We start from the raw sequence: 22,972 nt of genomic DNA, 5'->3' as shown, positions 1-22,972 counted from the left end.
CTACTAATTTTGGTAATAACAAATAGATTCAGTGTCCCACTTCACCCCCTCTGGCAGATCCTTTACTCAAATACTAGAAAAGAGCTACCACACCTTGCCTGCAAACCAGAAGTGCAATCCAATCTCTGACAGACTATTAAAAAAGACAGAAAATAATGGGAAGGTAAAATGATAACCTAATCAGTAGAACATTCAATACCTCTATTTAATGTAATATAGATAGAGCTAATTATATATATATCCTCAACATTTCTGCTGAAATTATACTACAGGAAAAGCTTAAAACTTGAAAAATCATTAAAGTACTTTCAACATTTGAAATTTCCATCTTAATAAAATAAACTGACCTAATGCTGTTAAATTACACTTCCCCGCACTTCAGCTTCTCTTAGGGGAAACAAAATGATCTCTCTAGAAACACTACAAAGACTGAAAGCTTCACACACAGTTAAGAAGCCTAATGAAGCTCAAATATATATACATATGTTCTTTTGTGAATTGCAAAGTAACAACCATGTATGAGATACCTTATTTATTCCACAGTTTTCTGAGAAAATCTCACCAAGCTAAGATTACTAACCTTCAGTAAAAGCAAGCCTCCCATCATGAAGGGACTGAACACAGTCAAGAAACAATAGACAGAAGCAGGATCAAAACTAGAGAAACATGAAAAAGACATTAGATATCTTTGAAATGGCATTTTCCATTTAAAATAAACCTCAGCCTTTAATTACCTTGTAACACACTGGGTTGTACATACATTTTTAAACAATTTCCAATTTTATCTTCTCTTGATGAAATATTAAATCAGCAGGGACTGCCAACCTCACCTGTCTTTCCCTACAATTTCTCTCTGATTGTGTTTTTCAAGGTGCCATGCTGTTGGTGGGCAACCAAGCTCTCCCTGCTCATCCTCATAACATCTAATGGAATTGAGACAGCCTCACAACCAACAAGCTCAGGCTCTTAGGGCAGATATTACAGAGAGCAGAAACAAAATAGTTATCTCTCCACTGATTACTGCTTTGATTCTGCCGCCCTGATTTTGTTAACTAAATTTACATTTAGTACGTCAACTGCAGGAAGAATTTTTTGTACTCTGTGTCTCAAATAAATGAAAAAAATTTACCTGTTAATAGAAGCTATGTTTCCAGTGCCAAAAAAGGCTGTCACTATGAAGAAAACCTAGATAAATTTAAGGAAAATACACTAAATAAGGAAATAAAACCCACATTTCTCCTCCTTCATTCCAATTTACTTTCAAAATCTGTTATGAAACTACAAGAAGATGATCCACTGCTACAGGTTTACAGCATATTAAGAAATCCAAAGTATTTTCTAGCTCTACCCTAGACTTCACACACACCTATACCAATTTTAAAACACACACTGCCTAGGGTAAGGTTTTAGAGCCTGTCTTGAGGCCCTTGTAAGTTTTTTGTGTCTCTGCCTAGCAAGATAGGAACACCCCTGGACCAGAAACTCAGCAATGCATTCAAACACGTGCTTTTGCAGAAAGTAATGACACAGGCATGTGTTCTGCACATGGGGAACTGACCATGGCTCTTAAAAAAGGCTAGAAGTTCCTATGCTATCCTTACTACAGATTTTTTTTGTCCCAAGATTATGCTGAGTCTACCCATGGCAATAAGGGACTTCCATTTTCTTCCTCACTTGAGGCAGAATGACTCCAGCAGTCTCTGTACAGCTAGAAGCTTTTTGATAAACCTTACCTTTTTCATCTAGATACAGCACTTGTGACTACATGAGCCCACAAAAGAGATTTTTCTTGCACCTGAGCTCACTGGAGCCCATTATAGCTCACATGACTTCAGCTGAAGAATGGTTTTTAACTTATTCTGCATGAGGCAGAGGGTCATAAGTCAGTGAGGATGGGCTGCTGTTGCCAGAGCTCCCTCTGGTCCTTTTGCTCCTGTTATAGCTCCTGCACTGGGTCATTTAAGTCTCTCCATAAACAATTTGTTACCAACTGTTCAGTAGAATAGTTGGGATTCTGCATGCAATATTTTGGAAGGATTAGGTCAGCATAACTGAAGAAATCAGGCTTCCCAAGAGTATCACATAATTTCAAGTTTAGCAACACAGCAGTCTAACAGCCTAGTGCAGTTCTGCTGGTTGAGATTTATAAGAGCAGGTCTGCAATAAAACAAACAAGAAAACACCAGTAACACATAGGTCTAATCAAAATGCTAAGCATGAGCAATCTGAATCTTTTCCTCAAAGACCAGACTGATTTCTCAGCAGATGCCAGCTACTGGGCCTGACACAGGAGCCTTGGGACAACCTTACAGCACACAGTTCACAGGCTTGTAGCTGCAGTATGACTGCTCTAGCAGAAAAAGTTTTTCCTCTAATACCACCACTATTTCTAAACATTACACAGCATCTAAATTTAAAAAAAGACATAACATGTTTTATTTAAGCAGACAAAGGAGATCTGAAAATTGGTTATTTTTTCAGGAGCTGAGCAAAACACATTCAAGTGTTTTAAAGAAGTGCTCACTTGTGGGGCAGTGTGAAGAGCAAAAAAGGCCTGGACTCTGTGCAAGCACTGAATTACCAACACTGCTGTCATCACAAATGCAAAACATAGCCTCACGCGAGCTACCATGAAGAAAATTAATTCTAGCCAAAACCAGCATAGTGTAACATTCCAGTGTTAAAGCTGGAGCTTTAAAAAATACAGTTGGATTAGTTGATTTATTTTTACTACTATTTAGCAACTGACAGCAGTAGTTTTACAGAAGTTAGCATATTTTTTGTTAAAAAAGCAAATGAAATTGATGCATTAATGGCATGGTCTCAGCTCTTTTTAGGTAGACTAAAGCAAAGAAACATCAAACACCTCACAAATAATTCTGCCTTCTTTCTTAGCATTAATCTGCCTTCTTCAATTGGCATCTGTTACGCTTTCTCTGCTGCAGGTTCCTAATATCCAACAACATAGTTCCAAATTCCAAAAGTGTGGGCTCTGTGACTGTGACCCACCCTCTCAGATCTGATTATCTGACCAACTATAAAGGCTGTTTTTGTAGGAACCAGTACTGAGAACTTCCTCCCCAGATACAGTTACTCACCTGCATGAAACCCCCCTGTGTTCTAGACTAGCTCAATTTCTCCCCTGTTTGCTCATCAAATGGTCCTTGCTACAAAATAGCTCTCACTTAATTACAGTCCCACAATGAAAGAGAAAAATGACAATGCTATCAATGTACATTATTAAAAAAAAATCAGCTGCAGTAGCAGTTACAGGAACACAAACTAACTGCTATGTTAGTGAACAAACAGCTCTTCCCTCATAAGACCATAAAATCTCTAACTGTAGAAATCACTTAAGATATAAATAATTCTAGGCCAGATTCTGGGAACATATTTCACTATGAGCCTGCAGGAACTTTCCTTCTTGCTTCATCTGCCTACCACCTAACATCTGCTTCCTAACACACTGCCACACTCTAAAAATGAGAATAATATCACCTATTTCAACTGATTTGTGAAGGTGAGCAAATTCCCTCCAGCTAAAATGAAGTCAAACAAAACCAAACTGAAAACAGAACTCCTCAGAAGAAAGTTTACCTAGCTGCAATGGCCATAAGTGGGCAAAGAGCCAGATTCTAAAACTGCATTTTTAACTTCTTGATAAAATGCCTAATGTACAAGACCATCGCCTTTTGTGCAATATGAGTCAAATCACCCTCACCAGCTCCTGTTCTCAGTGAGTGCCAGGCTACAAATTTTGACTGCAGGTCCTTTTGAAGCAAACCCCTTTTTTGCCCTGGAGTGCAGCAACCAACCAAAGGATACAAAGAAGAAGGACCTCCGGACATCATCCAGGTGGAGCTGTCGGAACTGAGTTATATCCATAGTACAGGTGAAGTTGAAAACAGCAAGCTGGAAAGACAGCAGAAGGAATCAACACCAAATATGAACTAATGGACTTTGACAGAGCCACTGTATTTTTACCGAGATGAATGAGAAAGAAACCTACTTCCCTATTGCCTGTTATTAGAGTATTATAATAAGGACTGCAAACATGTCCCATGTTTTCATTATACTTTAATGAATTAATGAATCTGCCAGAAAGACTGTATAAGTGAGATGATCAAATGAACAGTGAAGCTTCTGCTGTTATCTACACTAAAAATGAACTTCTATGCCTTAGACTTACAACCATCTTTTTTCATCAGAAATATTCCTCCTACACACATACACTTCCACTGCTCACATGAGCATATGGATAAAGATCCTCAGAAATAAAAGACTGCAATTATCCTTATTTGACTTATTTTGTGAGTGAAAATAGTAAAATACTCTCCATCTCCTTTACTCAGTCCTCAGCACAATATCACTTGACTTGAAGAGGAATTATCTTCATGGAATTTAAGAGGTCAGTGAACTCCTTTACATTGGAAAAAAAAAAATCAAGTAATAGACATTCAAGACTGATAACATTTTAATTTAAAATAATCTCTCATCAGAGAATTGAGCTGCATTTTCTAATACAAGATTTACTTTGCAGCATATATTAACAGGCATTCTAGGGATGATATCTTCTGGGGTAAGCATTATTGTTCCTTTCATTTGAAACCACAAGGTTCAAGTAAAAGTTGACAAACAGTGAGTGACAACTTAAAACATAATTACAGCCTACCTATGTTCTTTTCATTTGCATTTGATTAGTAAAGTGCTCACCACTGTTTAATACGACTTCAATAGAATTTTATTTTACAATGAACAGAACACCAGACTAACAGCAGACAGGCAAGCATCATAGATGCCTTGTAACAAGATACAAAAGTTAGAGTGGGTTTTATAGTGGAAGAAAAAATACATCTCACAGATGCTAAACACCTTCAGTCATAACTGTGGCATCACACTAATTGTAATGGTGATATTCAGATTCCATCCCTGTTGCTTAAGATGCTACAAAACACAATCACACAAATTATCATAAGTAAAGGTAGCATAAATAGAAAATGATTCCTGGTTTTAATTTTGTTTTTTAGCCTTGAATTGGTAAATCCTACTCTGTCGAATTTCAAAACTGCCTTCATTGTAGGAGCACCACAAAACCACAGCTAATGTCAGGGTCACTCTGGTGACTGTCTTGGCTCAGGTTTCAACCTCCAGGACCTAATTATTATGAGCTGCAAAAGGAAGGAAAGATGGGTACCAGCACTTCTCTTCAAGTGGCTCTGGCCACTCCCACGCATGTGTAGCCAGGAGGGCTCATCTGGGAGAAGCCAGGGAGAGCTGTGGTGCACACCCACCCACCTGGCTTCAAGGACCCAAACCACTGTAACTGGCACTTGGGATCTGACCAAAACAGCGGCACAGCCCCAGCTGGTTCAACCCCACACCTAACCTAAGAGCTAAGTTGCAGTGTGAACAGCATGGCCTTTGCAAATTGTTGACAATATACTAAATTTTAAGGTGAAGAATTTGCATTGATTGCAAACTCCCTTTTCTCCTCCAGGCAAATCTGAGAAGGAGCTAGTTCCAAGTTGGCCTCTAGTTACTTGTCAGTCTAAACAGAAGTAAGTTTCCATCCTTGGACAAAGTCAAATTAAGATTGCTAATATCTCCTAAGGTCTTTTCAGAAATCAACTAATTTCAGCCTCTCACTCCTGAGTCTATGATCGGACAAAAAAAAGTACAGTGACATTGTACTTCCTCTGAGAGTTACTGCACCTTATGCTACACTTGACAGAGACAGCTCTGTGGCCTACAGACCATACCACCGTGTCTTACTAAGACTGTCTTCCTGCTTTTCTAGAAATGGCTCTGATGTGCAATATCTTCCATAGCATGAATTACAAATCTTACTTAAAAAGTCATATTCCTAGTTCCTGATACAGCTAATATTGACTTCCCAAACTGAAAAGAAACATGAAGTGTTGCATTCTGAAAACCATTCAGAATATTTATAACATCCTGAAAAAAGCCCAGCTAAAGCTATTAATTACATTGATATATCTGTCAAGAGCTGTTACCTTTGGTTTGAGTGAAAGACCATAGTGCTGCAGTGCTTCTTGTTCCATATTTATCCACACAAACATCAAACCAAACAGTGCCAGTGGAAAGAGAGCTTCATATCTGAAAAGTAATGTAATAATCATAGTAAGTGCAGTTGCTGACAACTAATTAACATCAAATGCTGACATGTTTCTTTGCTTTTTTCTTCACACAAAGAATATGCCAAGATCTAATGGCATTCTTTCCCTTCTTTCCCCATTTCCAAATACCCACAGTGGGTTGAATTTTAAAACCATAAAGTAGTTAAATGGCAAAATTAGGAGAAACAGAGTTTGCTTCAGCTTTGCCATGTTTTGCATTTTTTTTTTTGTTCAATGGCTGCCACAATGTTGGATTAATGCCTTTTTTAATCTTAACAAAACTGGAATTTTAAAGAAATTAAAACTTAAAAGAAACAGCAAAAAACCTGTTTGACATTAATTTTCTGCAAAATGGAACATTTCTCACTGAGAGCCACTTGGAATGGAGGGGTTACAGTTCAACTTAAACAGCAGCTAGAGACTGTATCTCTTTAGGACTTATCACACAAACTGATTATGGTGATCTCAGTTTTGTTCTAAGGAAAAACACATCTGTACAATAAACAGAGCATTACATTTCACTTCAGTGAAACCCTCTTTTCTCCACTGTACTCCAATCCTTCACAACAGCAGCATCAAGTCACACACCATGGCCACTAAGCTGTTCTAGCTACACTCCCAATCTCTGGGTACTTCTGGCTCCTACAGCACTCAAATTCCAAACTATGAATGTATTTATGTGAGAGATTAATACTCCCAGATAACATAAGGGTGTAAACTGAAACTGGATAACATTTAGTTTCTCCAGATGCACTTCACGGTACCTCCCAAGTTTTTTTCTTTCAGGATAGAACCGTAATACTGATAAGACTGTAAATGTTTCCCTTTTTATTTTTTCCTTCTTAGACAAATATCTGTCAAAAAAATAAGGAAATCACTGCAGTCAATCTTGGTATTGTTTCTGTTGGCTACAAAGCAATTTCAAACTGGAACAAAAACTTTTGAATAGACATTTCCACTTTAATTATCAGAACCACAGGCAGCTAAACATGAAGATGAAACAGTTATGCCGTCAGCAATAGAAACACTACAGCCCTTAAAATGTTCTACACTTGCCTTCAGATGAAATGCCTTCGACAGAGTTGGTGACAAGTGGTTGCATGCAGCCAAGCTCTTGGGCTGGCTTCAGTGTTTCCACTTAACCCCGCCTAGAGAGGTGCTGCAATTTCCCAGGCAATGTGCTGGGTTATCAGCACATGATAGAAGAGTGCACTGAGGAGAGAAACACTGGACACTTTTGGCACCAGTGCCTTGGGTTTTGTTTTCTCTTTTAAGAATCGCTCCAAAATTTTTTCATCTATTTGGACATTGTAGGAAGGCAGCATTTACGTGGTCTGGTGCAGGGCTAAAATACAAAGAGGGAGATTGCCAGCCTCAGAGAGAACAACATTCCTGCTTTATACAGTAGCCAGCACAGGCTAAGAAGGTTGAGTGTAAGAATGTATGTGCAGTCAGGAGTAACATTAGGATCAAAATCTTAATGGGGAAGTGGGAGGAAGGGGAGGCAGAAGACTGGAGAGAAAAAAAAAAAAAAAAAGGAGATGCTTCAACTAAAATGAGAGTATCCACAGGAGGCAGCTATTAGAAAATGTCTGCTGCAAGATGTTTTATTCCACTTAATTTTCCAGTGTAATTAAATCCAGAGGATAAGTGGGAGGGGAGGCGGAAAGAACAGTTCCTATACTCCCCATTAATTATGCTCTTAAGAGCTACCAAGTCTGAGAAAAAAGAAAGGGCTGGCTGGCATAGTGTTTTCTTCATTTAAAACAGCAGAGGAATTGACTTTTATCCAAAAAAAAAAGCAAGGTCTAGTCTTTATGGGTAACAACATCCCTTTGAAAAAAAAATTACTTCCACAAAAATCTCTCAGAATGCAATTTTCCCTCATTTTAGGACTACCTGTTTCCTGGCACACATCATTTAAGCCATAACTAGACACCAGTGCTGAGCAGCTGGGAGAGATGCTATTCCCTTTTGTTTGTGAGCAGAAAAGCACACATCAAAACAACAAAAGGCATAAACTAAACCAGACTTTCTTATTTTGGTGCAATATTGTTTGAATACACACCCTTCTAGCCACTGCCTTGTCTAGTTGAAAGGAATGTCAACAAACTGTGTTTAATACAAGGAAGAATATGAAAGTTCCCCTGAAATTTTAATTAGTAAACTAAACAAGGAGATAAATGCTGGAAGCACATGTTACTCCTTTAACAGAAATGTGCATGAGATGAAGCAGTTTCACATACAGTCCTGGATTTTCATGAGTAAAACCAACTGAAATAATGTAAGAACGAAATACCCTGTGCTGAGGAGCAGGTAGGTGGACATCAGGGAGAGCAATATGCTGAACAGTCTCTCAAAGAGAAATGTGGGGCTCAGTAGCAGCAACACTGGGGAAAAAACTGCAATAATAAGAAGAGATCCATCAGTCACAATGTGCAAAACACTTCATCCTCAATAACAAGGTATCCTCCAATCTTGACATATTATGTACAGCAATTCAATACAGATCATATATGACCCTCTATTTTCAAAAGTTACTTTTGCTACAGAAAATACAATATTTGGAAATTTTCACATTCATCAAAAGTAGTTTCAGTTCTGTATGATTTTAATTCCCCGTCTTTCCATGTTACAGCCTTTATAACTTCTCATGAACTGATGTTAATAAGTTTTTAAGATGACGCAGAAGCACTACCCTCGAATCCAATCAAACTTGACTATTTAATACTACTCTGACCAATTATCAAGGCCCTGAGGACCTCTGGCAGCTCAAAAACTGCAGAGACAAAGCCACTGCTCCATTGGATTAGAGCCATAGAAAGGCTTGGGTTGGAAGGAACCCTAAATATCACCTAGTTCCAGACCCCCTACCATGGGCAGGGACACCTTCCACTAGGACCAGATTGCTCAGAGCCCCATTTGACCTGGCCTTCTCTCTTTTGCAATTAGATTAGGAACTGGGCTTCTGGAAAAGTGAGTAAAGAGGCAGAAAAACAGGAAAGGTGGCCAGCGCTTGAAGAAGGGAAAAGGAGAAGGACAAGCACTGCTGTGATGTAATCTTTACACCAGTTTTTTAATATATAAAAACTGAATGTTTATAAAAAAGTACACTGACAAATAATATTCATGGGATTCTTCATTGCAGTATAGGAACTTGACATTACTAAATCATTCAAAGGTTGCATCAACAGTAAGTCAAAATTAATAATCACTCCAACGAACACAAAAGATATGGAAAGTACTCCCTTGTGATTATCATCATTGTATCCATTAGTACCTATAGTGAACATATCAATGAAAGGTGAGGAGGTTTCTAAGTCCTGTGGATCAGTATGTTTTATTTCCCAGCTTTCAGCCTTGGCCAGTGCTACAACTACAGAATAAGTGACTTCAAGGGGCCCCAAAAAGGCCCAATTCAAGGAGGAACTCCAGGGACCTCACTGAAAGTCAGAACAGTTGGAAATAAAATTCAGCATGACAACTGGCCTCTGTGAATGACACTGAACATATCAGATGTGTAGCACTCTGAGTGCAATCATAGATGAGAACAGATGAGTGGCTAGTAGGTGATTATTAGTCTTTCTCTTCCATCTCTGATGCAATATATCAGACACTAATCATAAAAAGACCTGTAGGTTTCTGCCTGACCTACACAAACCTCTGTATATGACCCCTGCACACAGTTGTGACACCAATTTCCTCAAAATTCAGCAAGTCGCTATGCTAAATTCCCGCAAATGAAAATTTTAAGACATAATATACATTCATTTAGAACTGTCTGCTAATATTAAGAAGGTTCTGAAGAACATGGGAAGCACCAGAATTAATGTTACACCCCCTGGTTTTGCCTCTATGGTTGCAGTTAAGTGCACTGTATGAACCATCCAGTGTTACAGCTAAAGCCACTTGGACACAGGCCTGCAGGAACCCAGCCATCACTAATTCATTTGCCTGGTTCCTCAAACACCAGTCTTTCTCAAAAAAAGAAAAAAAAAAAGTAGGTCAAAGTTAAAATTTTAAGAGTTAGGCTTCATATTAATCAAGATAAACAGCTGAGAAGGGGGAAAATTCCCTAAAAAACTTCTGAAGTATGACTATTTTTCTGACACAATAATAAAACAGTATTATTATGAACAAATACTGTTAACTGTGTGTTTCTAGTTCTATAAACACACAGAGATGCAAAAAGAGTTCAGTAACAGTGCCATTCTTCCACAACTACGCAAAAAGACAACGAGGAGTTGGACCACCTCTAATCCCACCAACTTGGGAAAAGCTACAGTAGAGTTTGGTACTTTAACTCTTATGGTATCCCATTTGTGGTACACCCTGGCAACAAGGCAGGTGCTAGTTGTGGGTATAGTAATGACAAGTCCTTTCTCTCCAACAGGACTATTGAGGACATGTTGGATGCCTTAGTGTTTTACCTGCTTATTTCTGTGTTTAATTATGGAAAGCAATTTCAGCAAGTACACAAAGCTCCTATCTTGTATATCATATTCACTTAGAATGATTACTTCCAGTCTGAAAGACTTTGCTAAAATATTCAATACTACTGTGGCAGCTAGTAGATATTTTGAGTACCTACAGTTTACTTCACCCTTAGCTTTATTTTTATCATCACCCACAACAAAGAGAATTTCTAATATACTTTTTCATCATAACTCTAAACCTCTTTGACTGCCTGAATCATCTCTTAGATGAAAAATGTTTCTCTTTCATCCTTACACAGGAGAGAAACATAACCTTTACACTCAACTCCTGCTCCAGTAAGCCAAGCAGGACTTCATTGATTTCATTGACTTTACAACTGCAAGAAATTCATCCACACAGAGATCCCCATTTAGCTTTAGCAGGCTCCAAAGAGTTAGGGGAGCATGATGGAAAGGAAAAAGCTCCAAAGAAAAATACATTACTAAGAAAGCATTGCTCACACACACTGATCACAATCACTGAACTTAATCTTGAATCCATTTGCTCAAACAGAAGCAGGATTGCTAAAACTGACACTGATCTGCTTAAGTTAAAACAATGTCACCCGTACAGGAATGTGCAAGACAACCAGCAAGTAGGTAGCATGGGCCACAGTTCTTCCATTGAGCTATGTTTAAATTCCTAATCTTGAGTTGTAGCAAAAAGCTGCTATCCAACGTTATATGGGATATGTTTAACCCTAAAACAAATCCCACATTTCAGATCACTCAGGGATAAACAATGCTTAACATTTTCTAATGGAGCCCTATAGAAATTACTTTATAACTGAAATATGAAAGGTATTGCTTCACTGTATTCCAGAAGTCCAGTAACAATTCCATTTGCTGTTTAATAACACTAAGATTTTTGAGTGGTGAAAAATTCATAGACTTAATTTTTTTTTCTTTAATAATTAGATACTATCAGATATCAAACATACACTATCATCATTATTTCACAGGTATTTTGCAAAGCAGCTCTCAAAATTACTTCCACATGAGTCACTGCCATCCGCTGCAGCTTCAAGTTTACATTGAATTACAGCAACAACCTTTGGTCATCTCCCTGTGTTCAACTGGATTGATGGCAGAACATCTCAGATCACCCATATCCAGCTCCAAGTGAAACAAAAAGGGAATTTATGCCATTATATCCCTAAAAGAGGTCTTCAAAATACTCAGAACACTCAAAAGATAAAGCTATTTGTAAATCAAAGGTATTTGCACTTTATCACAAACTTACAAAGTAATAATATTTTAGAAGACTAACACATATCTCAAAAAAACTCACTTAGAAAAGCAAACATACAGAAGAACTACCAGCAGTCAGATAAAGGAAAAGAAGTTGTTAATGAAAAAGTGACATCATCCCCCACCCAGTCCCAGACTCCACAAACTGCCAGCATAGAAGTTTGAGAGGGAAGATTTTCTTACCTAGTGTCATCCAGCTAATAATTTGATTCATTACAGGTAATCCCTGTTTGATCTTAAGACTGTTATGGGTACTGCCCACAACATATGTCGAAAGTGCAACACTGAACATCTAGAAAGAAGAAATCGGGCAAAACAACACAAAATTAATGTATGGATCTCTGCCATTCCATCCTAAATACATAGATATGCTTTAGAGTTGCATAAACACCTCATCTGAATCATCATAAGAACAGGAAGTCAAAGACAGTGTCAAAATTTATAACTTTTTATAACTTACAATTACTGGCTTTTTAAAACTTCATCTAAATTACTTTTTATTAGCATTCTTGTTATTTATTTGTGCTCTTTTAGAATAGTATCCACAAGTGACCTGGACTACTGATTTGATATGCTCTGCTCTTTGTCAACAGTAACTATGTAAACACTCCTGCAAACCACAGAAAACACATGCCCCCAAGTCCTTCAAGGGGCACCTGTCCTCAAACAGCAGCCACAAAGAACAAGCAGAGCCCTTGGCTTTGCTGCAGAATCAGGTGCAGGGAGAAGGGGAAGGTTTCTGGAAGAAGAGAAGCAGCAGCAGAACTACTTGGAGGTGGCTTTTATAAGATGGAAAGAAGCTGCTGGGTTTTTTGCCCCCCAACTGAATCCACTGAACCACCTCAAGCAGAGCCCTCAGCCTTGCAGTAGTAGAAAAGCTGGAGAGGTTTTTTCTTTGACTAATTCAAGAGACACCATTCAGTCATCAAGTACGTGCAAAGAGCCTTTTGAAAATTACCCCATGAGTCAGTTATTTTTGAAAGGTGACAATTATCCAAGGAAATGCTTGAGCCAAGTTCTCAATAACTGCTATTTATTCACAACTATGCAGTTCCACTAAAAGGCAAATCAAGCATGCACAGTACTTTGCAAACACGTGCTTTAAAACTGCATTACCAGATCTAATTGCAGTCGTGGCTTTTTAGTGCAGGCAACTACACCATGCACATCCATCACTTTGTACCATATGAATAGCTGCTATTTCCCTGCTAGACTGCAGTGATACCTACTGGGATCAGCCCAGACAATACATTTAGCACCAGCATTCTTTTTTGACAAGTTTCACAGGAGCTCAGTATCTGCTGCTTCTATTTCATTCCAAGCCACAAGAACATGTACCTTGTGACATCAATAAACAAGGGCAAAACATTAGGCATCCAAAAGCTCAGGGAATTTTAGACTTCTGATGTTTATTTTGGACACTTTTGCTGTATTCAGGCCCTTTTACATATCTTATCAAGTTCTGTTTGGTGTCATGAGCTCTGGTAATTCCTCCGATATCCCCTAGACACTGGTGAAGTCACTTTGCACTGACTTTGTGTCACCCTCCGTAATATATCCTGTGCCTTGGAAGACTTGTGATGGCCTGGGAACATTAATAAGCACAAGGAACTGCTGCTAAATCTATGCCAGTGTCCAGGGAAGGGCTCAGCAGGTGCTTTTGAGAAACTGTGTTGACATTTTAAGTAAAGCTCAAACTGGTCTTGGCTTTCACCAACACCTCCAGGACTGAGGTGGAACTGAGCAGAAGTAACTTGGAGAGGCAAACTGAGCTAAGCTAAGAATCTGTCTCCCTTCATCCTTCACAATCCTGTCTGATGTTCAGAGACAATTCCTGAACAACTTAGGAGCAGGTCTCAGATACCCATACCTGCAGGTCATACTGCTACAAAGAAGAAACCAAGGGTGACACCTGAAGTCCCAACACTGCCAGCTGCTCTGGCTGGGAGCTCTCCTAAGCATCAAACATCTTAAGGACCCATAGGGAGAATGCCAGGAGAACCAGCATCATCAGCTGGGCACAGGCCAGTTGAAAACACCCTTCCTGTCCCCTGCTTCCACCAGAATGACATGGATTCCTACTGTTCGCTTCTATTTTAAACAGCATGAAGATGTTGCTCTTAGGAACACGGTTTAACGGTGATCTTGGCAGTGTTAGGTTAATGGTTGGACTTGATCTGACAAGTCTTTTCCAACCAAAATTATTCTATAATTCTAATTAAGAGGAGGAAACTAATCAACTGACCATCTTGGACACACATGAAGTCCAAGCATCTTAGGAATAATAACTTGGTTCAACATTATCAACCCATCAAAACAGCAAATTTTCAGTGGTGTGGCAGAAACTGGACACCATCTATGAAACAGATGGCAAAGAGAAGGCGGTGCTCTTTCCAGCAAAAATTAAGTTATACAGTAAGCACTGCAGCAGTCTAGCTGATGGATTATGAATGACTCCTGGTTTCATCATTACTGAAGCCTTAATGACCTCTCAGAGATCAGAGAATCAAACAATTGTTGAGGTTGGCTTAGGTTTAATTCATCAGTGACTCCAAACATTAAGTAACAGCGTTATCAGAGGAAGGCATAACCTTTGATGACTGCCTCCAAACACTGCTTAGGGGAAACTTGCAAAATCTACTTTTAAGAAATCCCTTGTCAGATGCAGAGGAGGAATCTGATTGAGTGTGCTTATCTATTAGAATGCCAGTGGCCTGATCACCATTTGTCACAGCAAAATAAGTATTTTCCCCTGACTAGGGGATTCATCTCACCTTTAAAACTGCCTGGGAGCTGTAATCAAAATTCAGGATCTCAAAATGAGCATTTTTGAAGATTACCCCTTCTTATTCCCACTGAAAAGTCCAACTCAAAGGAAAATATAGAAGTAGAATTAGGGAACTTCATTGACTAGAAATACCAGTATTCTGACAAGCATTTTTTCTTTTGTATTCCTGTACATTTCAAAGAAACTAAATGCAACCTAACCTCAAAACAGGATATTTATTTAGAAACACATAGAATACCTCTGTAATGTCCTTTTATCCCTCTACATCTGAATAATCTCACCTCCCAATCCTTTCCTTACATGAAATGTGAATGGTGGATTCCATATTTTCCATTCTCAATTAAGGTACTGAAACAAAAGTCTAATAGAGACTAGTAATTAAATGTCACTACTGTAAAATATCTTCTGATTAAGAGGCAATTTGAGGAACTTTATGATGATCTTAAAAGTTGGGAGGAAAATGAAGACATTACTTCAGGAATAAGCTGGCAGAACATTTTCCTCTAATTAAGTACCACTCTGAGTGAATTTCCTGATTCTCTACGTTTGCTCAAGAACAGTCTGGCATTACTTTTTTACTATAAACCAATTTCTTCATCATCATGAGATGCTGTAGCAGTTGTGTGGTGAGTTGAGGTTGGCCAGCCGCCTACTGGTTTGCTCCCTCACTCCCCCACCCAGAGTAAGCTTTTTTCAGGCATTCCAGCAAGAAATCCATTGCTGAGTGTATACTGGAAATTTATGTTTTAAATGCTTAGGAAAGGAACTGACATCTCTTTTCCGCATGTAGGCTGAAAAAATTAAGAGACATCACACCATATTTGACATGCATTCATGCTAAGCTGCTAAAGCCACTTTAAGCATTCATTACTCTTTCCCTTCCTCCTTTCAACCAATCTGAGGTCCATACCTAAATCACTGATATAATGAGTGCATTGCTTTGCTCAGCAAGAAACTCCAGCACACACTTAAATCATAACAGATAAGGCTGGTCCTGAAATAAAACTATTATCTTGTAATAGGTTGAGATAAAAAAAAAAGAAAAGAGGACAGCAGGCATGCAAGGTATTATTAGAATCTTAAAGCTCTCTAGAACTTAATTAGCTCCAAGCATGAAAAAAACCTACCTATTTCACAAAGATATAATTCACCTGAAAGAAAACTTAACCAACAGAAAACCAGCTCAATATCAATCTCACATTGTTCTTCTACAGACAGAAACTAGAATTAGGTCAGCCCCCCAAACCAGCAAGCCCAAGTGTGCACATGCAACTACCAAAGGTCACTGCAAGTGATATACACAGACTAAAGGCAGTTCAAACTCTCCAAGCAGAGCATCAAAATCTATATGCACATTGATATAATCAAGCAATAATTATGGACAGGATGGGCTTTTGGGAACATAGCATGATGATATTTAAGTATGTGCACATGGTCCTCTTGAAATAGCCAAGGAGAAAACTCTTAGGAACAATCTTTTTTTTCCTGAAAATTGTGGCCTTGGTAGAAATATGTTCTTAGAAGGAAAGTGTTGCAGTGTGCTGTAATAGCCTGTTTTAAACTTCCGGGTCCCTTCCCCAGGTGTGCCAATACCCCTCTTTCCCTTCCCCCCCTCACCCCCTGCTGGGTTGTCAATCAGTTTTAACATACCAGCAAGGCGTCCTGTGGTTGGTCACTTTCAAAGGATGCCCCTCAGGCCTGGGGGTCATTGGCCTGTCTGGGTGTCATCCTCCCCTGAGACCCCGCCCCTCCCACCTGGTTGGTGGCTCACCTGTCCCCTCCCCTCCCCCTCCCCCGGGAGCTTAAAAGGTGAATCAGACCATGCGGTCGCCATTCTGTTGGAGCTGTTGCCAAGATTCAGACCTCTGTGACCATGGAATAAAGCTCTGGATATTAAACCCTCCAGCAGAATCCATCTCCTTTTCCTCCTCACCATTCGCCTGAAGCCTTCTTCCTGAGGGAAACTGAGTTCCTAACAAGCCTGGACTTGCTCAGCTGCCCAGCTGCAACCACCAGCAAGCTAAGGGTGTCTCTGGGGTGATGCACCACAGCTGCCGCCTTTGGCCCAGCAGCAAGGTTCAGACTGGCCCAGGCACAATCTACCTGGTAATATTGGGATTCATATTCCAATAGAAAGTAAAAATTTGCACATAAAAACTCTAACATTCAGAATTATTGAAAAGTAACAACTGACCTGATAAAAATATATTTTCAGATCTTCATTATCTCTGTACTTATTTTCACTTTTACAAAGACATGTCAATGAGAATAAAGATATCAAGATGGTCAGCAAACCAGCTGCTGTTCTGCAAAAACAAACAAAAGAACAATAAAATCTCAGAAAACATGATCAAAAATTTCTTTTGCCACCGTACACTGTCTTGTTGCACTTGACATCCCACACCAGATTCAACCCCAGGAGCGTTTTGGGTTTCCTAATCTCTCCTGAATATTCAGCGCCTCCAGGTTCCTCTTGCATTATCTAGCCCTGCTTTCATCCCCATGTTTCCTTTCTATGACTGAGCTGATTCAGGAGCTCCCTGCTCCTACCATACAAGTTTCATTAATGTACTAAAAAGCCCTGACTTGACAGTACTACTGCCCAAGAACAGAAACACCTATTTCTCACTGACTTCTTGATTTCTCCCTCTTGTATCTTCTCCCCCAGTATCAACTTATCTGCAATATCCTGAAGTGTCACATTTATTTTTAATTGCTGCTTCAAACCATTCCAGCTTCAAAACCCCCTTGAAAAATTTCAGAGGTACAATGTTGTATAAGAAGAATAAACAGAAAGATGTACAGCCTGCGCAAGGTGAATATACAGAGGTGTCAGAGAGGAAGATCTGTAGGTCATTTAATTCCATTTTGATTTCTAAGCTATGTTCTAAAGAATAGAAAAACCTCAGTTTGGACTAGCAGCAATACATATACATGTATATACAGCTGAGAGGCTGTAACACAGTCAAAGAAAATGTGTGCTGAATATTTCTCATGTGCCAAGGAATGAGACCAAGAAGGGTTTTCAAAGATAGATTTAAAACACAGTAGAAAATATTGAGGGAAAACGTCAATATTCTTGGAAATATCTGGGCTCATAATTCTACTACCTGCAATCACATATTGCTGCTTAAATCCCATATTTCACTGAGGACGAGGCACCCTGGCTCTGCTGAGGCATGACATCTTCTACCAGCCAGCAGGAGCCATTGCAGCCTAGGGTAAATCCACTTTTTCTGCAGTAACTACAAAGAGACCACAAGCCTAACCCTTCAGGCCAACCACCTGGATTGCATCCAGATATGAGAGAATGCTCCTATGACCAAAGAGTAGCTCACAAGAGGAGAGGGACAGATAAAGATGTACTAGAAAAACAATAAAAAACAAAAACTGTAGAAAATCAGACAAGCAATACCAGAAAAGAAGACTCAGGATAGAGAAGCAGAAGTGGAAAAAGAAGAGACACAGGAAACACAGAGGAAGAAGAGAGCTATGCCTACCCTGTTTGTTCTATTTCCCTGAATATCTCATTAGGTAAAGAGTGCTATTCAAAGACAAACTCTCATTAGTGAATAACTGGGGTCTCTGTAATAATGTTATATAAACTCTGAATTTCAACTCCTGTCTCAGCCAGCTTTCAGTAATGCAATTCACCAAAAATACCAAAAGGCAGCCTAAATTTTGAATCAAAGAGGGAATAAAAAAATTTAAAGAACAAGATGAGATTCTTACACCAGAGGAATGTTTGGTTCTCTTCCTACAACAGGCATTAATGGAAATATTGCCAGGAGCACACACAGGAGAGTCCAGATCAATGCTTTTGTCTAGAAGAAGAAGGAGATCATGTGGACAGACAATTGTCTACTGATAAAGAAATATTTCAGTGCACTGCTAACAGCTACTAGCATCTCCCATATGCAAAGACCCTGCATCACCAAGGAGTAAAATTAGCTAAAAAAAAAAAAAAAACCAAACAAAAAACCAAAGAGACCATGGGGTCATCGGTATTACAGAACTCCAATTTAATACAGAAAAGAATTTCATTTATGAAGCTGTCAAAATCCTATCAAAGACAATGATAATTAAAGCCAAGTTTACACTTATAAGCACTTTTCTCAAAGTGTGGCCTTCACACATTGCAGGCATCAGAAATCTGACAAGTGGCCTTCTAGAAGGAAGGCATAAAACTAATACCTCAGAAGGATACAGCAGTTAATTCATCAGCATTGAGAGAGAATACAGTAACATTATCCAGTCTTTGCATCTATGTGCCATTTGATTTAGCCACCATAATCAACTAAGTAGTTCCTGAAACTCTTTGCTGGATGAAAAAAAGCAACCTATCCCAAGTGTTTTATATAACTAAAAACATTAAGAGCTGTGTCATGTAAATTTTTCAAGTTCAAGTAAAATTCATATTCCTGAAAGGAAATTTCACACTACAAAACATCATCTGTGCATATCCAGCTTTAAGACAAGTTACTTGATTATTCAACTAGAACAAAAAATAGTAAATTAAACAAATACAAGCCTCCATCTTGGCAGTTTTTGGAGACCAAGACTTAGCAATTTGACTCCTTTTCTCCATTCCAGAACCCTAGGTTTTAGGTATGCCCTGAAATAAGAGATATTGGAAGCAATGAACAGTAGAAACATCTCTTCAATTTAATACCATGCCACTTCATGAAGGTGGAGGTTTTTTCCTAGGAAAAACAACACAGAAAGCTGCCTCTGAGGAACAGTGTGTCCCAGCTGATTGCAGACAATAACAAGTTGACAATTGCTTTCCATTATCTTCAATTTTTTTTCTAATAAATTATCATATTAGTTAAAGGGTGACACTTTCACCAATCATACACATAAACAGCATAGTCACTGCAACGGTTTGATAAATGATGTGCATTTCATATGATTGAGTCAAGCATTTCTTAGTCATCAACAACAGAAAACTGATAGCAAAATATAGATACCTCAGATACCTCAAAACAGATACCTCAAAACTCTGAAGCAACTCTTATTACTTCTGCTGTGTAACAGATCCATTCAGATCACCTTAAATTCCCTTGCTTTGCTACACGCAACTTAGGACAGATCAGAAAAAGAGCATAACTGAACAAGAATCTAAAGCAGCATTCCAAAGCACTCCCAACATCCTAAGGATTCAATCCAGCTGTTCACCAAAGCAATGCAATACCTTAGCTTGAATCCACAGCTGTGTGATCACTGGCCAGCCACCAAAGACAAGAAGGCCAACAGTAAGCGCAGAGCGGTAGAAAAAGCTGAAGACCTAATTAAAAAAAATCCAAGAGAGGACTGAAAATCAAACACATTAATTCCTCAAAGAGGAAGAATACAAGAAATTAGATACCCTGTTGATATATAAGGATAAAATACTTACTAGTATTTCAATTCCCAGTATACAAACCACGAGGAATCCTGCCAACTGACCACGATGAAGCGACAAAACATTTGTGGCAAGGTCTTGAATGACAGGAATTCTGTTCAAAATGATAGAACAAGAGAAGATTCATTAAAAAAACCAGAAATAGTGTAGCATCTTACCTTTTCAGGGCAAGAATGGGGTCAGAGCACAAAAAGCATTAGAGGTATTGCTGGTCCTGCCTAGACCCCATGGTTGATGGCCAGATGCTCCTGTCCAGTTTTAGTTGATGGAAAATCTACTATAAAACCCTCCAGCTTTTTTCCTCCCATATTTGGCACATCTTTGCCAGTGTTTGGACAAGCTTCAGATTATTCACTACCCAAACTGACTCTGAGTACATGAATATTTTTGGTTATGTTGTGCTTAATGTCTGTCATAACTGATGAAACATTCAGAAGCTTTAGAGAGAGAAAAACCTTCCTTGTTAGCTTTTCCTGTGCTTTATGAGACAGCTCATTATCTAACTGCAGTTGGTCTCATTTTCTCTGAATAACACTGGAGTTGGTATCTACAAATTGCCAGTAGATCAAGAAAGTAAAAGGAATCTGAAGATAACAAGCATTTTTGCGCCTGGAGTAAAAGGAGACCCAAACAAGACAAATATATTTCAATATGGGAGCACATTCCTCAACATGACTAGCACACGCTAGTCTTCCAAAAGTAGCTGGTGTTCCACAGACTTGACACTTTGCAGGATCATTTTGCAAAATAAGGCAGCTGCTGCAGGTATTTGCAAAGATTTTAGCACTCTTTTGTAACAGTACTAAAATTATGTTTTCATGGAAATATCTTTTCTATTAGCAAAAATAAATAAGCTATGTTCTAGAATTGGCAACTGTATCAGTCAGCTTGGACACTACTCATTATGTCAACTGAAATATAAACCAGAGTCCTTTGGAATGTCTCAGGAAGCACTTAATGAAGTTTTCTCCCAAATTTAAGGGAAAAAATTTAATTCTCTACAAAAAGGAAGTCAAGACTTGGTCTTATAAAACAGTAGTAATAAATTCCAGTCTTTACTTACTCTTTCACAACTGCATACCATACTGGCACTGGCAAGAGACTGTATATATAGTATGTCCAAGGACATGTTTGAATCAACAGGAAAAAAGTTATCATCATTCCAGCAGAGGCAAAACCATAGAAGAGAACAGCAGATTTCTGAAATACAAACGTTTGGACAAACATTCTTTTAACAGCAATAAAATGCTTTAAACTACACTCTATTTTCCATTTGTTAGTTACACAGTAAAACAAATGCTATTTTAACACAGCCACACAAGCTGTCATATGTCTCTACACAACTCTAGACAAAGTTGTCAGCCAGATTTAAAAAAAAGCAGGATTTGAAGATCTAATTCTAAATGTGTCTATTCAGAAGGTGCTGGAATAAAATCTGCATGGGAAAGACATACTTGTACAATCTGGAAGCCCAATATATGCAATGTCATTTATGTTCAATGGATACTTGGAATCCATCTGAAGCCAGAGATGCTAAGGGGTTTAGGAAAAAGAAATCTGAAATTTAGATTGTAGAAACAGACTTAATGAGAATATAACCATCAAGTTCAAGTTCATAGCCTTACAGTCAAAGCATTTAATGAAAATTCCATCAGCACATGTCCTCCTTCTGCTTGAGACATTTGTAAGAGAACTAATTAAATTAAAATATTAAGCATTAACTCCTACCAGAAAAAACCCCACTGCTATTCAGTATCTAGGAACAATTACAAGGAAGCTTGTGACCAACCTTCCACAGGAAAAACTTCCTTCCTCAAAGAACCCACAATTTCAAAATACAACAGAGGACTAGTGCTGCATGGCCCTAAAAGGTAGCATAGCTACCATTCTTATGATATTTCATCTTAACCTACAGGTACTGCTTTGGGCTTTTCTTAGAAAAAAAATAGATACAAGATTGGAGCATTGTGTTTCTTGGAGTACATATTCTCCAAGTGAGAACACTCTTGAGGAGAAACATCAAAGAGAGAAGGAAAATTTTCAAATGGGTTATCTCAGATAGGCAGGTCAGTCCTTAATCATCAGCAGAAATCCCTTGTTTGTACAAAGAGAAGCATTAAACAGTGACTCTGCATCTGCCTTTTATCTGGTCATTGAACTATTCTTCCCTATTCAGGGACATTCAAATATCAGATGAATTACTGGTAAGGGAAGATAATGTACAAGTTTAAAATAAACAATTTTATTCATATTACAACTTGAGATAGCAAAGGCAGCTTTAGTGTAGGTAATGACAGACACTGCTTTCTTCTACACAACTGCTAGTTTTTCGAAAGACTTAGGTAGACAGATACACAACTATGTTAAATATGCTGAGAAGAGGAGACAATCAGCTCACAGTTCACCTAGATAGATTAACATCTTTTCTGACTCCCCCTCCCTGTAACTGATGTACAACTGCCTTGATCTAAAATGACAGCAAATGCAAGTTCTAAATTATTTTTAAAATAGATCTTTTCCTAAGATATACCATTAGCCTAAGAAAAGATATGTCATATAGAAAGCTGACCTAGGGCAATTTTGCTTTAGTAGTTTTAAATTTTACATTTGCTGACATATAGGCAGAACGAATATGCATATATATGATATGCACACAGTATAATTTATCACTGAATGAGTAAACACATACAATCAACATTTTATTCCACATAGTGACACAAATACTATAGAGTCCAATATAGTCAGTCATGCATTGAAAGTGGAAAAGAGATTTGCAATTCTGTAAGTATTTAAAATAAATTTAAAGGTCATACTTCTTGCTAGGCAAAACAACATTGTACACCAAAAGAAAAAAAAAAAAGGTGTTTTTTCATACACAGCATAAGAAGCCAAAAACTTCTAAAGATGATATATACAG

At 38.4% G+C, this 22,972-nt stretch overlaps 1 protein-coding gene across 4 annotated transcripts in view; it reads right to left on the bottom strand.

The window, feature by feature from the left end:
* The window catches only part of PIGN (phosphatidylinositol glycan anchor biosynthesis class N), a 99,631-nt gene that overhangs the window by 12,913 nt on the left and 63,746 nt on the right, over positions 1–22,972 (bottom strand). For all 4 annotated transcript variants that reach the window (XM_064705428.1, XM_064705429.1, XM_064705432.1 and 1 more), the window contains exons 15-25: positions 21,119–21,255; positions 20,050–20,149; positions 19,846–19,938; positions 18,384–18,475; positions 16,846–16,957; positions 12,047–12,155; positions 8,437–8,539; positions 6,015–6,117; positions 3,826–3,912; positions 1,130–1,185; positions 581–656 (exon numbers count right to left, since the gene is read on the bottom strand). In XM_064705428.1, coding sequence (XP_064561498.1) covers positions 581–656; positions 1,130–1,185; positions 3,826–3,912; positions 6,015–6,117; positions 8,437–8,539; positions 12,047–12,155; positions 16,846–16,957; positions 18,384–18,475; positions 19,846–19,938; positions 20,050–20,149; positions 21,119–21,255 — 1,068 coding nt within the window. The remainder of the gene's footprint in view (positions 1–580; positions 657–1,129; positions 1,186–3,825; positions 3,913–6,014; positions 6,118–8,436; positions 8,540–12,046; positions 12,156–16,845; positions 16,958–18,383; positions 18,476–19,845; positions 19,939–20,049; positions 20,150–21,118; positions 21,256–22,972) is intronic.

The sequence above is a fragment of the Zonotrichia leucophrys genome, chromosome 2, assembly GCF_028769735.1.
Source record: "Zonotrichia leucophrys gambelii isolate GWCS_2022_RI chromosome 2, RI_Zleu_2.0, whole genome shotgun sequence".
Taxonomy (NCBI): domain Eukaryota; kingdom Metazoa; phylum Chordata; class Aves; order Passeriformes; family Passerellidae; genus Zonotrichia; species Zonotrichia leucophrys.
The sequence above is the reverse complement of the archived record's forward strand: the minus strand, read 5'-3'. Positions and strand labels throughout refer to the sequence as shown.